The 15,682-nt window shown below is 43.5% G+C and overlaps 2 protein-coding genes across 4 annotated transcripts in view; one reads left to right on the top strand and one right to left on the bottom strand.

Moving 5' to 3' along the window:
* The first annotated feature begins 1,839 nt into the window (after window positions 1–1,839).
* LOC308302105 (DNA damage-inducible transcript 4-like protein) lies at window positions 1,840–4,061 on the top strand. The gene is made up of 2 exons (XM_080746301.1): window positions 1,840–2,101; window positions 3,017–4,061. Exons 1-2 carry the CDS (start codon window positions 1,909–1,911, stop codon window positions 3,487–3,489), a joined length of 666 nt encoding a protein of 221 aa, XP_080602427.1. The 5' UTR covers window positions 1,840–1,908; the 3' UTR covers window positions 3,490–4,061.
* Window positions 4,062–4,328: 267 nt separating this feature from the next.
* brd8b (bromodomain containing 8b) overlaps window positions 4,329–15,682 on the bottom strand; it is a 30,344-nt gene continuing 18,990 nt past the window's right edge. For all 3 annotated transcript variants that reach the window (XM_080745958.1, XM_080745959.1, XM_080745960.1), the window contains exons 15-18: window positions 11,377–11,469; window positions 10,439–10,507; window positions 9,269–9,554; window positions 4,329–5,660 (exon numbers count right to left, since the gene is read on the bottom strand). In XM_080745958.1, the coding sequence (XP_080602084.1) occupies window positions 5,601–5,660; window positions 9,269–9,554; window positions 10,439–10,507; window positions 11,377–11,469 (508 nt within the window). In that variant the 3' untranslated portion in view covers window positions 4,329–5,600. The remainder of the gene's footprint in view (window positions 5,661–9,268; window positions 9,555–10,438; window positions 10,508–11,376; window positions 11,470–15,682) is intronic.

Genomic DNA, 15,682 nt, shown 5'->3' with positions numbered 1-15,682 from the left:
TGTTCTGAGACAAGTGTGAGCCTGGCCCCTGTCAGCTTCCGTCAGGAATTTCCCTGAACTTCTACAGAAAGCCACTTCCCCTTTGCTGGCCTAAGTGACGACACTTCTTAGTTCAAACATGATTGGCTGGCAGTGATGATGTCATGGGAGATTTCCCATGGTCGGTTAGTACTTGCATGGTACAGAGAGATTATGCATTGATTGGAATGTAGCCAACATGCAATGAATAAAAGACAAAGTTAAACTGTCAAATAATTCCCTATATCTGTGCGTGTTGTGGTAAATGTGTCATCCTAGGTGGGAAATATTAACACTTCCAGGCTTATGTAGGCCTATAGATTTCCCAGAAGGTCATAAAACCATGAAAAGAAAATGATGAAATAAGAATTTGAAAGCGATACTGATAAGACATTGTATATCTGTTTTTTAAAACAACAAAAAAGCTTAATTGAACAAACTAAGGGGAGAGGAAACAGACAGCGTAGGAGAACAGTAGGGGTGTGGAAATGGTCTAATGCGAAAAGTGACCAAATTGACTTAAATCCAACTTAAAAAATAAAACGCTGGTCTACAAGCTCACAATTACTTGTAATGACAAGCCAGTTTTAAAGTGATTAATGAATGCATGGTAGCAGAAAGAGACAAGTATCTGTGGATTTTCAAAGATTAAATGAAAATAGTAGGGGATGCCGCCATCCCTCTGAGACCCCAACTGGTGTCCCTGGAAAAAAAGTGAAGGAAACGTTCAAAGTCCACTGAAAATGCACTGTTCCTGCTACGTCAGGTAGCAGGGGCGTGTGCCTCCAGTCAGACCATGTTTGAGTCACCTGTGAGTCAGGTAGAACTCATGACATGACACCTGTCTGTATTTGCTCTCGCTCTCTCTCTCTCACACACACGCACAAGCACGCACACGCACACGCACACACACACACACACACACACACACACACACACACACACACACACACACACAGTCACACACATGCACATCTAACCTTGAAGGAGCACATTCTAGAACACACTATAACAAGTGATGTCATACATACAGTGGCAACAGAATGCTATTACTAGTAGGCCTAACAGAAAACATAACGTAACTGGTTGTTCTAGGTATAATTTCCTCACCAATAAAACTCCACAGATAACTAATACACAACAAATAATACATCTGAGATATGATTAACTATTTAAACCTTTGTGTTGAGAAAATGTTATATATTCCAAAAGTAGGCTAAGCAAAAGTATTGGCCTGTATTTGCTAGTCAACTATATTGTAACATTTGTATTATTGATGACATTAACCCTCGATGTCCAAGTAATCTTGTTTCTTAAAATTAATGTCCCATAATAAAATAAATAAATACATAAATTGAACCCAATATAGAATAGAGTAGGTAATACACACACGCGCACGCACGCACGCACACGCACACGCGCACACACACACACACACACACACACACACACACACACACACACACACACACACACACACAAAGTAAAGTTTTGATTAAATCCTTAATAAAAAAATATAGGCCTGTATTGGCTACATATAATAACTGTTTAATTGGTAGTAAGTAGGGCCTGGCTAATACGTGACTTGTGTCAGGTCTAGCCAATAAAAACAGCGTAATATTGCTGTGTGTGTCAGTGCAATGCCCGGACATGTTGCGTTATCATGATTCAACCATACAGCGTAGTTGCTCACACATTACAACCACCAGAGAGGCCCGGCCCACACGTGAGCAAACCCAAGCCAGCTGATGCAACCCAACCTGCGATGGCTATAAATACGAGAGCTGCCGGCTGACTGTGTTCACATCCAGTCTTTTTACATGGAGAAGATACAGACAGAACGTGTGAAAGAGAGAGAGGGGCATCGGCGAGACACCAAAAGGAAACAGAATGGTCTACACCACGGCTCTAGTGTTCGGACACGGCATGCCCAGCTTATCGGAAGAGGAAAGTGTGGTGGAAATGATAGGAAACTTTTTATCTCAGCTCATTTCGAGCGAGAAGAAGCAGAAGCCGCCGGGTCGCTGCGCTGCTCGCCGGGGCAGCATCGACAGCTGCGATGAGACGGAAAAGCATTTGCCACGTAAGTTTTTTTGTTGATCTAAAACAATTTTTGTATAGGCTTGTTTTAGTAACTACGTTAATTCAGTCTAATTCAGAAAGGTTTCGAGAGCATTCAATTTCTGAGTGATATGTAGTTGTAGACCTATGTATTGTGTAGTAAAAAAGAAAGCATTGCTGATGCAACTGACTCACGGCTTTGATCAGCTGATGGCAACTTTGTCACGGAGTCTCATCCCTGCTGCACATGAAGAATGCTCTGTTCTGTTCTGCGATGAATAAACAACATAAAGATAACTTTTTAGGAGCTTCGGTCTTGTCACAGACACACATGGCCTTAAAGGAGCTATAGTCAACTTTTTCTTGACAAACGGACGCTAAAATAAAAATGTTTCGATTTATGTGTTTCTATTCAAAAACGGGTGAGATGCCCAGACTTGTCTCGCCGCCTCACGTGCAAGCACGTGCACGTCACGAATTTAGAGGGGCACCACTTCTAAAATCCACATCACACCACTGTTCAAAAATGACCACAAAAAGTGTAAAATAATCATTTTGGCCATTGTCAGACTGACTTTGTGTATATCCCTCTTCTATTCGTGATAAGGGATATAAACAAAGTCAGTATGACAATGGCCAAAATTATTATTTTATCATTATTTTATGCCTTTTCTGGTCATTTTTGAATAGAAACACATATATGAAGCTTAATCTTTTTTTTTTTTATAAATATTTTCGAAACATTTTTTATTTTAGCGTCCGTTTTTCAAGAAAAAGTTACTATAGCCCCTTTGGGAGGCAGACCTCCATTCAGAAACACCCCCACTTAGAAACATCCCCATTCAGAAATACCCCAACTGAGGTTAGGTGACACCTCCATTTAGAATAATGGAATGGTGTATTTATTTTTTTAATTTGTATTGCTCTATTTCAACAGATACTGACCTGCACTCTGGCTTGGAGGAGGAGGATGAGGAGGAGGCTGAGGCGAGGCTCTTTCAGCGAGACATGACCCGGCAGATAGAGCGCTGTCTGTCCGAGGCCAAGGGCTCCACTCTGCCGTGCGAGGTGCTCCTCCTGCCGTGCCACATGTCCGCGAGGGTCGGCCGGGACCTGGTGCGCTCCTCGGCCGGCGAGCCGTGCGGGCTCCGGGGCGCCTTCGTCAACGTGTACCTGGAGTCGTCGAAACCACAAGACGCGCTCAAGTCCCTGGGGAGCTTCTCCGTCGAGCCGAGTGTCACCCCGACCTTCGAGCTGTCCGTGGTCTTCAAGGTGGACGACGACGGCTGGCCTCCGCTCAAGCACATCTTCGTTGGCGACAGCAAGGTGTTGAAACTTCGACCCGAGTACAGGCTGGTGAAGAGGAAGCTCTACTCTTCGGCCAGTCCCATCATTTGTGACTTTTGCTAGATTTGACAAAAGTCGGGGGCAGACCTCCATTCAGAAACACCCCCACTTAGAAATACCCCCACTAGGGTTAGGTTTAGGTGACACCTCCATTTAGAATAATGGAAGTCAATCTTCTGAATGGCAATGTTTCTGAATGGAGATGTGTAACCACAAAAGTAATTCAATAAGGTCTGCATTTTTTGGGTTTGGATATTATTCTACATTCCACATCACATGGAGGTTTCAGTTGCAATTTCAGTTCTGTGCTGCTAAAGTCGGTATGCTCATGGCATGCCACGGATAGTGAGCCTCAGTAGCCTACTACTGTATATAACTTTTGTAAAGGGTTCTTACTTAAAAGCCAGTTCATAGTAGGCAAGGCTAATCATGATTGTTATAACTGGAAGGCACTTTTTTTTTTGTGATGCACCGAGTTAAAATAGACTACTACAGCGTTTTTGCACAGATATTATTTCATGTTGTAAACGAGGTCAATTTTCTTTTTTGTTGTGAGCTGGTCTCGCTGCCTGTAGTTACTTTTCTAATGTCGTTTTGTACTATTTATGGAATGTGGAATAAACAATTTTGCAAGATGTGGTTTCAAGTCATATTTTGTCACTTTGGTATAATATGATTAGTGCATAGATTAGAGTGCATTTACCTATCTGATGGCATTCGATACTAATTTTTTTTTTTAAAGACTCATACTTCTAAATTCCATGTCAACATAACTCATTTCCATGTTAACATAACTCACAAGGCACTTGATTATGGGGTGTTTAATACTGCTTGCTAAATGGTGATGTGATCGTGCGGCTCTCCAAAAATCCTGGACAAACAGACAACTTCAAGAAATAAGCGCAGGTTCAAATATTAGCTTTTTATTAAACAAAATGTACAACACGTGATGTATTGGCTAACCCAAACAAAACATAACATTATTATTCCATCACTTGGGTACAAAACTTTTTATACTCCGATCTAACACTTACTGCAATACACACCAACGTGACTCATATGCGCCATAAGACGCCATATCAAAGTCTACCTACGTTTAACAAGATAACCAGGGATGCACTAATACCAGTGTGCTCGATCCCGCATATTAAACTTTAATATTAATAACCAAAATATGATCCATTACTTAAACTGTACTAGTTTGGGATCACTTGTCAAAACATTTTATTCATAATCCATTGATGTCTATATACCGAGTATCAATTTAATGTGCACTTCAAATTTCCCGAGATGTGCTATGAGAAAAAAAATAATACTTGGATTTAATTAAACAGGTGCCATAGAAACAGTTACTGAAGAATACATGCACCCTTAAAATGAAACCTTTGAGAGCATGATGCGTTAAAATGAATTGCATACTTTGAATGTTAAAGTTTATCTTAACTTGTCAGGTAGATACTGTACATACATTGATCTTTCGGGAGGACTACTAAACTGTGTGAAAACGTTAAAAAGACAATTAGGGCATTGTCTTAGTTTTAACCCAATACACAGAGGCTCTGGGTGTTGCATTTAGTATTGAGATAATTACTCGGATATCAAACCCTATTTTATCCTAATATGAGTAGGCAATAAGTAACATAATTATCAGTACTGGTATCAATGCAGCCCTAATTATTATATGAGACAACGTGGGTCCCTAGAACTCGGTCTCTTTCCAAAATGGAGCACACCAGAACATGGCGGGCTCGGAACAATAGTCTCCCTTCCCCCACCCTCCATTTCACCCCAAACAAAACTTTTGCTGGTGAAAGATTTCTCTCTCGCTCATACATGTCCTATCCTGAGAGAAATGACTGACCGCAGACTACCCTTCGCTGGTGAAATGATACAAGGGGAAATAAAAGCAGTGTGCTGGCTTGTATTGCCTGGGGTGGAGTCCATTGATTGGTCGCGCACTGACCAATCAGAGATGAACAAATGAAGAGGGAAGCTTGATGCTGCTCTCTGAGACAGATTGATGGATCGACGCGCACACACACAAGCAGCCTGAGTGTACAGTTGCCTTGAGAAAGAGAGCTCAACAAGTACTGTAGCTGCTCTGTATCCTCTGACAACAGTGACTCTCGCCCTGTTGCTTTCTGTCTCATTCATGGCCTTTAATGTCTACCAGTCTATTTCTTCATCTTGAGGTCAGCTTCCATGGCGCTGCGGCGACCCCTGGTACCACCATCCTGAAAGAGAGAGAGATACATAGACAGAAAGAGAGAGAGAGAGATGATGAAACATCAAGGTCAGTTGGACAGTGTGCAGAAGGATCCATTGGCGGCCCCCCTCCTCCCCCTCCCAACCACCCAAAGGCCTAACCGCCCCAACCCCGCACAAAACACAGCACAGTCCACCTTGGGAGGTTTCCTCCCCAAATGAAGAAGAGGAACGTAGAGAACATAAAAGAACGACGACGACAATCTAAAACAAATGGAGAAAAGAGAACGAATTTAGACTGAACAAAATAAAACCAAGACCAAGAAAACAAAACATGCAAGAGACACAACAACGTTTCGATGTACAGATTGAAATGAAACACAAGAACGGTCAAGAACAAAAAAAAAAAACCCCAAAAAAACAAAACAAACAAAATTAACAAAAGAATCATAAAAACAAAACCACATGAAACCAGCATGGTGGGGTGGCTGAAGGTCGACGGAAGCTTGAGATGATGGAACGGGGGTTACTGGAGTTCAGTCTTTACTGATGTGTACGGTGAGGATGTGGCGCCTGAGTCAGTATAACACGACATCGGAGTGTTTATGGGGGTGATGCAGGCCTGTGGGTCTCAATGCACTTCACGTGTAAAAGTGTGTGTGACTGAACTGTGAAGGCGTACAGAGAGAGAGAGAGAGAGAGAGAGAGAGAGAGAGAGAGAGAGAGAGAGAGAGAGAGAGAGAGAGAGAGAGGTGTGTATGCCTTTACAGTATGTTGTGTGTGTACACAGACATGGGTGTGCGGAGCGTGGACCCAGGTTCTGGTGAGATCAGGAGAGGAGGGACCTGAATACTTACAAAGAGAGAGAGAAGAAAAGCAGGAGAGGCCATTGGGACACTGTCCTGTAGGAGGACAAACATCAGAGTGAGAAAATAGAGAGAAACACACATATGCGAAGAGCGAGCAAGCGGCGTACATGTCTGTATTGTGTGCGCGGCTGCACGCACGCACGCACTCGCACGCAACATCAGCGAGTATGTTAACTGACCACCACGTGGCACATACAGTGCACCAAACACGTACGCACATGAAGCAAGCAAGCACAGGTAAGAAAGACAGATCATAAAGCACGAAACACAGTAAGATTCTAGCATCCAAAGAGTGAGACAGTGAACCGACAAAAGTACGTATATGGACACAGACAGATGGACGAACAGGCAACAGTAGAGACAATAATTCAAAGGCCTAACAGATGTAGATGGACTGCAAACAAATTGTACATGCAGTCAAAGGAAGTCCAGTGCAAATATAAATGCAGAGCCGTCAGACATGGAAGCAGATTTATTTACGCAGAGACACAGAGAGTAATGTAGAAAAGTAAGTCGGATAAGCTAATGTTGTATGCAAACAAAGACAGACAGAAAGTAGGAAATACAGGGGATGGGAGAGAGAGACCAGGCTAGCATGCAGGAGGTTTAGGAGATATTCCATTGACTGACAGTGCATCACAAGCAGAGAGAAGAGCAGATCTGGAGACAGCTGGACAAGTATTGTATTAGGTGTTTGTGGGATTGCATGAAGACTACATGTGCAGGTAGGTATGTGCGAGAATAAACCCATTTCTGAGTCTATACTGTTATGGAAAAATCACTGGACAGTTCAGGGTAGCATTGAAGATCTTATTGTGACCGTAGGTCGCAGTTTAGTATGAGAAACGGCACATCATGTCTCCGTCCGGACGTCTGTCCATGTGTGCTTTTTTATTGGTTTGCCGCTCCGACATCACGCTCTGACATCACTGTGATGTCAGGGGAACCACACTAAAATAATCCCTTTTATGCCCATATATGGAGTTCCCTGATGTCATCAATATTAAGCCCATATCTAACATGACTTCATATGGGAATGCCCATATATGGAGGCCAAATCGGCCACATACCACACTAACAGAATCCATATATGGCCAAGACAGAGGGCCAAGTGTGGCTGGTTCTACAAACAGGGATCTCTATGTATGGGCATAAAAGGGATGGGAAGGGTATGTATGATGTCAGATGTCACAGGACTTTCACATAACGAATATAACTGAGTAAGCATGTTTGGGGTCTCACAGCATATCTCCATATACAGTACATGGATCTCCATATATGGGTACCAGGGGTCTCCATATATGGTAACTGGTCGCCTCACTCGCTTGTCGCCCTTAGGCGACTTACTGGTAAAGTATATCATAAATCAAGGAGGAAGAACTCTGGGTCACTAAGACGTGACAGGTGACACACTGTGAATTATGACTGGTGGCCAGCATTCCTGGTAGGTGAGCGAAAGGTCAAAACATGTTTTTCAGTGGTTCCTGGACGCCTAATGTGAATGTACTTTAAGCAACCAATGAACATTTTTAAAGATTTGTTTTGGGGCTTTTATGCCGTTATTGATAGGACAATAGACTAACAGGAAATGGGGGGAGAGATGGGGAGTGACACGCGGCAAAGGTCGTCCGGATCAGGAATCGAACCGGCGGCGCCGCCAGGCATCCATGCCTATGTGGCAATGCCAGCCTGCCCTTAGGGTCTGTTCTGTATCAAAATGTTTTTAATTCAAAATGAAGACTTAAATTATGAATACTTTAGCATCAATGTTGTGCATTTCATAGGGAAAAGCTTTGGCCAATAAGATCTTAGTATGAAGCACATTACCATATTATTTTATTAATTATTACTATACACTGTACAGTAGTATAACACATGTGTGATCCCCATTACTGCCCTTACGTTACACACACTTCTATATTGATGTATGTCGACTCAGCAACGGGCAGTATGACCTTCCACAAAGCCATTAAGCCCAATTATTTCAAACAACAACAAAGAGCAATAAATACGTTCTCACATCCGATCACAACATTTTTCAAGTCCTTGGAACGATTGAACTAATCACAATATTTGAGATTTACATTGCAACCGTGACCTCTCTAAATAATACCCCACCCTACCCGAGTCACCCAAAACCCACTCCACCATATCCAACCCTCCCCCTGACCACAGGCCCCGCATAAACCTTACCCAGCCCTACAATAGCCAACCCAACACCCCTAGACCATAGCCCAGCGCACCAACCCAGCGCACCACCAACCACACTAAACCAGGGGTCTTCAGCGTTTTCAGTCCAAGGAGCCCTTAATTGAGAGAGATGAAGCAAGGACCCCCCCACAACCCGTCCATACCGTTTCATCTTTTGACAATCATCAGTGTATTTTGGATTCATGTCAATTTGTGTTTTCAGATATTTAACCACTTGAACCGTCAATACATTTAAAAGTTGACCTTTCACTCTGTACTTAGTCTGCTCTTTTCCCCCTCTACACCAAAGCTTGTTGCAGAAATTAGCCGATCTACAAGCTCACAACGCCTCGCAGCGCGAGGCGTTATGAGCTTGTAGATCTGCTGTTTTTGGCTAAAGTTCTCCGAATATGGACGCTAGGGTTAAAGTGGTTAAAAAGGTTTCTATCACACAAAGATTTGGAAGACCCCCTAGGGGTACCGGACCCCCTGTTGAAGACCCCTGCACTAAACCTTACGCCAGCCCTCCCACCACGCTACACCGCACCGAGCCCTACCCCGCAGCCCCACAGCCTCACCTTCTCGGCCGGCTCGCCAGGCTTGCGTCCGCCCTCGCGCCCGCGGAGGCTCTTGGCGGAGATGGCGCTCTCAGAGGTCTGCATGATGAGCTGCGTGGCCAGGAACTGCTGCACGTGCTCCAGGACGTCTCGCTGCATCTCCAGGGCCATGTGGTACACGTCGTGGTCCGACGAGTTGTACATGACGGCGTTCTGGAACATCAGCATGATGTCGCGCTGGAACTCGGCCGTCGTGCGGATAACACCCGACTCGATGTTTTTCTTGATGGCCGACAGGTCCATGGGCCTGAGGGTTGGGGACAGGGGCAGCCGTTGATACATACAGGGTTCCCACACATTTTTACCAATGAATTTCCAAAAGTTTTCCAAAACCTTTACCGGAATATTTAAGCCAATTTCCAGGACTATATAACAATATTTCAGCGCAATAACGAGTCGCTTACTCCTAAATAAAGCGTGCACGCTGCGAACGGGCCGTGGCGTGAATCTGGATCATGCATGATGGACATGCATGTGGTGCCCATGTCAAAAGGTTAGAAAATCGTGGCAGGGAACCCTCAAAGTCAATTTATGGTGGCAGTAAAAGAGTTAACAAAATCAATAACCAAAAACAATGCATAGCAATTTTTTCCAGGACCTTCCAGGACCCTTGATCAATTCCAAAACTTTTCCAGTACTGGAAAAATATCTTTCTAATTTCAAAATATTTCCAGGAATTTCATGACCGTGGGAAGTGGGAACCCTGTACATACATATGCATAAGCGCAGTGGATCTCAAACCATTTGGGGCCTCAGTACCCGCTTTTCCTGAGTGCTGAATCCAAGTACCCCCTTAAATCAACAAGTTCAACAACACATTTTGATAAATAAATATATTGTAAAAAAAATAAAAAAATAAAAAAATACTGACATCAAAAGTCCAGTTTTATGGCAATATCGTATAAGATCTCTTTTAGGTCTTGAGCTAAAAGGTTTAGGAACAACTGTATTAGAGGATGTGGGTTCATGATAAAAGCACTGTTTTTTACGTGAATGAATGATGTGTAGAACACAGCAGATTACAGATGGGAGAAAGTATTCTGCTTTGACGAACAAAAATAAAAAAGTTAGGAAGTGCAGGAATTGCAAGCATTTCAAATTGTGTGTGTGTGTGTGTGTGTGTGTTCTGACCTGTGTACAATGCTGTGGTAACCAGGGGCAATGTCATCTGACACAGGCTGCAGGAAGACACTGGCATACCTGATACAACAACAATCACACATTCATTTCCCATTCCCCAAGTATGACAATCTCCTTATTCTAAACTACCTGGATCTAGGGATGAAATTGTTAAATGAATAATCAATTAATTGATTGAAAGGAAATGAATGCAACTTTAGTAATGACATTATCAGATTTTGTTGCATCATAATCTGCAACTTTCAACCAAAATGTGAATACTTGTCTGTGTTGCATATGAAAAGGTTACATTTAGCAATTTCAACAAGTCCGTTTGGGATCAGATTGTCATAATTTTGTACGTTATTACCGTCACATAGTATGTTACACATATTAGACATCGAAATATTTCTTCTTGCATACTTGGCTTGAGGTCATTCGCAATTTTAAATGTAATACTACTTTATTTACTTTCATGCAAAATCGGCAAAGGCATTAAATATCGATCTACTGTCACTGTGTGCAAATCTTCACTAGTCCTAACAATTTATAAAAATGAAATACAATGTAACATTTTCTGCTGTAATATTACTACTAGATCACTACAATAAGGAGTATTAAAATCAATATGGCTTCATTACAGAACATTACAGAGACACTACTTGCATTTATTAGTAGAAGCTCTAGTTATTGTTGTCAATCAAATAGAGCAACTTAATTGAGAAGGTCAAGGCGTTACACTCCCGGAATTTTCCATCAGCAGCTCGAAGGTCTATATTCACGCGAATACAACCCACAGTTTGCCTATCAAAGTTGCCCTTGCAACATAACTGAATAAGACAACATCAGCATTTAAATGTAGGTCAGCGGCGGAGGCAGTGAGCGTAGCGGTGTTGGTCAATGGCCAATCTTGATTGGCTGAAAAGGGTGGGGCGTGTGCCACGGCTCACCTGTGGTTGGCTGCGGCTCTCCACACCAGCATGATGGCTTTCTTCCAGATCTTCTGGGCCTGCACTGCCTCCTGGTCCTCACCACATATGGAGCTAATGCACAGTGTGAGAGAGAGAGAGATGGAGGGAGGGAGGTGCCACGGGGAAGGAAAGAAAGAGTTCAAATTAGGACAGAACAATGAAGCGGCGAGTCCATGGTCCAAATTGAATGAGGGAGGAGAGTGGGAGAGAAGCCATGATGGGGGGCACATGGGGGCAGAGTGGGAGGGAGAGTGACAGATGGACAGTGGAGGGAGGGAGAGAGAGAGAGAAAGAGAGAAACAGAATCAGTCCAAATCTTTACACACCAGCAGCCAAAGAAAAACTGGTGAGCACAGTGAAATACGTCTGAGCCAGGGGTCATCATGAAGCAAAAATGGCTGACGAACGCAGGCTAAGCTTTATATAGACTTATAAAATCAGCGTTTTGCATCGAGGGCAGAGGTAATTCTGGGGTGCAGCTGATTTGTGAGTTTTGTCCTGGTTGTAGCTGGTACCTCCTTACAAAATAAAATAGCTCACAAACGTGGTGAAGAAATAGTGAGAAATAATGGGTACATTTTTAAGGCAAATAAATAAACAAATTTTTTTTTTTCAGACTCGGCTGACGCTTGAGTCTGACATTGTGCCCCTTCTCAACGATTTCTGGGGAGGGACTTTTGTGCGAGCGTGTGCGAGCGTGCACGACCGCGGCCGCGATGCACCGTGATTGCGACGCACCTTGATCGCGACTGAGTATTTCCCGGTGAATCTGTGCGCAAAGGTGGGGGCCGATGGGCAAGGAGGGTTGCGAGCTTATGAGAAACAACTAAAATAAGACCTTAAAACCTGGCGAAAACAGTTGTGTGCATTAGCGGAAGATGACGATAAAGGAAATCATTTAATGGAAAACATTAAATTAACTTCTGAAAAGCCTACACGGCCTTAAAACATGGCAAAAACAGTTGCGTGCATTAGCGCAAGATTAGATGAGGATAAAGGAAATCATTAAATGGAAAACATTAAATTAACTTCTGAAAAGGCTTCACCCACCTCGAGTCTATAGCCTACTAAAAACTAGTGAACCGCGATCTTGCCACACGTGAATAATTGTGGTTGTAAACAATAACACAGACAAAATAAATCCTTGTTGTGGGAAGAAAGGATATCATCATGGCCCCAAATAACTTTTAAATATCTTGCAATTGGCGACGAGTCTCTTACTAAATCGGCAAGATTACATTACATAACATAATACATAAAAGCTAAGCTATATAACCTCTCCATCATCAGCAATAGTCAGTGGTTAGTGTCCCCCACACTCCCAAGCCCCCACCGTTGCGCACAGATTCACCGGGAAATACTCGGTCGCCACCTTGATCGCCACGCACTGCGACCAAAACATGTAATCAACATTAACAGCTTGGTGAAATCAGCGCGTGCGCGCGTGTGTGCCTGCCTGCCTGGTGTGTGAACTTCCTGAAATGTAATCGTTTCAACTGCTGCACGGATTGGATATTCGTTAGATCCACCCCCACCCCCCGCGCTCATTGGAGGAGCCGCAATTTTGGATCGGGAAACGGACGATTCATTTACTCAACAGACCAGAGAAACAGTCCACTCTGAGAGTGGGCGGGGTCTATGGGCTGGAACCAGGCTAAATCTTTGGGGCTTTTCTGCCTTTATTTGGATAGTAGAAAGACAGGAAATGGGTAGAGAGAGAGAGATGGGGAGTGACACGCAGCAAAGTCCATTGGGCTTTGGTATCGAACCTGCGACTCGCTATCAGGCATTAGAGCCTATATCCACTTTCAGACATGCACTGTATTATGGACGTTTTCCAGAGTTGCCGCAACGCAACGATGACTAGTCACCCTGATGAAGGCACTGTTGCAACGCGTAGCATTTGTTATTCTTGCTATGCATTGAAATGAATTGAAATTGAAAATTGCATTAGCCAAACTATTGAAGGCGTTTAAACTTTTCCACAACAGTGCCTTGGTCTCAAATGCATGTGAAGTTTGTGGATGTAGCTAAATCTGTCCATGGAAAAAACCTTTTTCTCCAGGGTGACTAGTCATATTCACAGATACCCGAGTCATCATCAGGCTAACTAGTCACCTGATGAAGGCTGGCATTGTTGCAACGCGTAGCATTTAAAAAAAAATTCTTGCTATGCATAAAAAAAAAAGTTCAAAATCCTATAATAGCTAATTTGGCTAATCATTAGCCAAACTAGTAAAGGCTTTTTAACTTTTACACAAGAGTGCCTTAGTCTCAAATGCATGTTAAGTTTTGGATGTAGCTAAACCTGTCCATAGAAAAAATAAATAATAATAATCGCCAGCAGATATACATTTGGTATATTGGCTACAACAACATTGAGTTAACAAGGCGGTTTTGTGTTCAAATCATGTGTGGTATGGTTCCGACAAGATGGCGACCGAGTAGGACGCGTTTGTTGAGCTCTGTGGAGGTGCATAGTTTTCACATTTTTTAAGCCCATTTTTTACTGCCTTTATAGTTCTTTTGAGACTTTAAACGCCCAAAACACTGGTGAGCGTCTGTTTTTGCAGTTGTTTCGTGTTTCATGCCGAATACGATTAACACGAGGTCGAGGAGTACCAGGTCTCCGACCGCAAACGCTGACAACATGGCCGGCGCAATGCAGGGCGACGCTGACGCTCCGGTTACAAAGAGCATGCTGCGCGAGGTCCTCAAGGAATCACTGAAAGAGTTTATGGATGGTTTTATTCAACCCATGATGCTTGGCTTGGAGAAGAAATTACTGAAGAAGATTGATGACTTCGGAAAGGAGCTGCGTCCTGCAGTCGCCACGCTGAACACGACCGTGGCTGAACATGGGGAGGCCATTGAGAACTTTGGTTCCTCCATGGACAGTTTGCAGATGTGTATCACTGAATTGGAGAGAAGATGTGCTAATCTGGAGGAGAAGCTCGTCATAGCAGAAGACCGGAGTCGTAGGAACAACATAAGAGTGATTGGGATCTCTCCTGGGCTAGAAAAGGCTGACCCAGTGGCCTTTATCCAGTCTTTTTTGCAGAAAACATTCCCCGACGAGTTTCCCGACTCCCCCCCGGAGGTGGATCGTGCTCATCGGACCGGCAATCCACGTTCTGATAAGCCAAGGGCTTTCCTGGCAAGGATCCATTTTTTCCGGGTAAAGGAACGCATACTCCAGCTCTCCAGGAAAGCAGGCCAACTGACATACAATGGCAAAAAGGTGTATATTTTCCCCGACTGGTCTGCTGAAACATCAAAGAGAAGGGCAGCTTTCGGGCCAGTAAAGGAATTCCTACGTTCCATCACCGCGGAAGGAGTGAAATACGGAATAAGGCACCCGAGCAAATTCTGGATAACCGTGGATGAGGCGACTTCTACTTTCAACTCACCCAAGGAAGCTCTGGCCTTTTGCAAGGATAAGTTCAAGACTCCAGGTGCTGCGGACGAGACTCTAGCTACGCAGGATGATGAGACGACAGTTACAGAGAACTAACTTTTACCAGGGACACTTTTGCTTTCGTGATCGCGTGCTTTCAAACACATTCTGCCGATGTGATATCCTTTTGCCTTTAATGGACTGTTGGTAAGCTGGCTGGGACTTTGGAGATGACTTTTACGCAGCGTCTTTCTTTCCTCACTCTCTCCTCCTCCTCCTCCCCAAAGGGTGAGTTGTTAATGTAAGCCTACTTATTGTTTTGGACTCATCATCTGACTTGACGTTGTGTTTTCAAGTGTTTCGTTTCATAATACCTATTTTATTTGTATCGAAGAATAAGATATATTTTATTTTTTAACAAGATCTGTAAGCAGATGGGTGTTACTCGTTTTAATTTAGGTTACCGCAAGGAGAGAGGATTTAGGGCTGCTAAAGCTATAAGCATAATTCACTGTCTTTTTTGTTTGAATATAATGGACATTGTTCTTGTTATTATTGTATTCCTTTTCTTTGCTCTTATTGAGCGTTGTGCTGCTTACTATATAGGTCTAGAGGGTTTTATCTCTCTCTGTTAAGCTTTGTCTAACGGGTTCCGTGTCGCGGTTCGGACGGAGCCTGCTCTCTCTCTCGTCTTCCCTCTATGTCTCTCTATCTATCTCGGCTTTCCCTCTCTCTCTCTCTCTCTCTCTCTCTCTCTCTCTCTCTCTCTCTATGGCTCTCTCTCTCGCTGTGTGTGTGTGTGTGTGTGTCTCTCTCTCTCTCTCTCTCTCTCTCTCTCTCTCTTTCTGTTAGGTAATGGCGGCTATGTTGGTTGTTAGTTTATGGTTC

Source organism: Nannobrachium achirus, assembly GCF_963921795.1.
Source record: "Nannobrachium achirus genome assembly, chromosome: 17".
Taxonomy (NCBI): domain Eukaryota; kingdom Metazoa; phylum Chordata; class Actinopteri; order Myctophiformes; family Myctophidae; genus Nannobrachium; species Nannobrachium achirus.
This window is presented reverse-complemented; position numbering and strand designations above follow the sequence as displayed.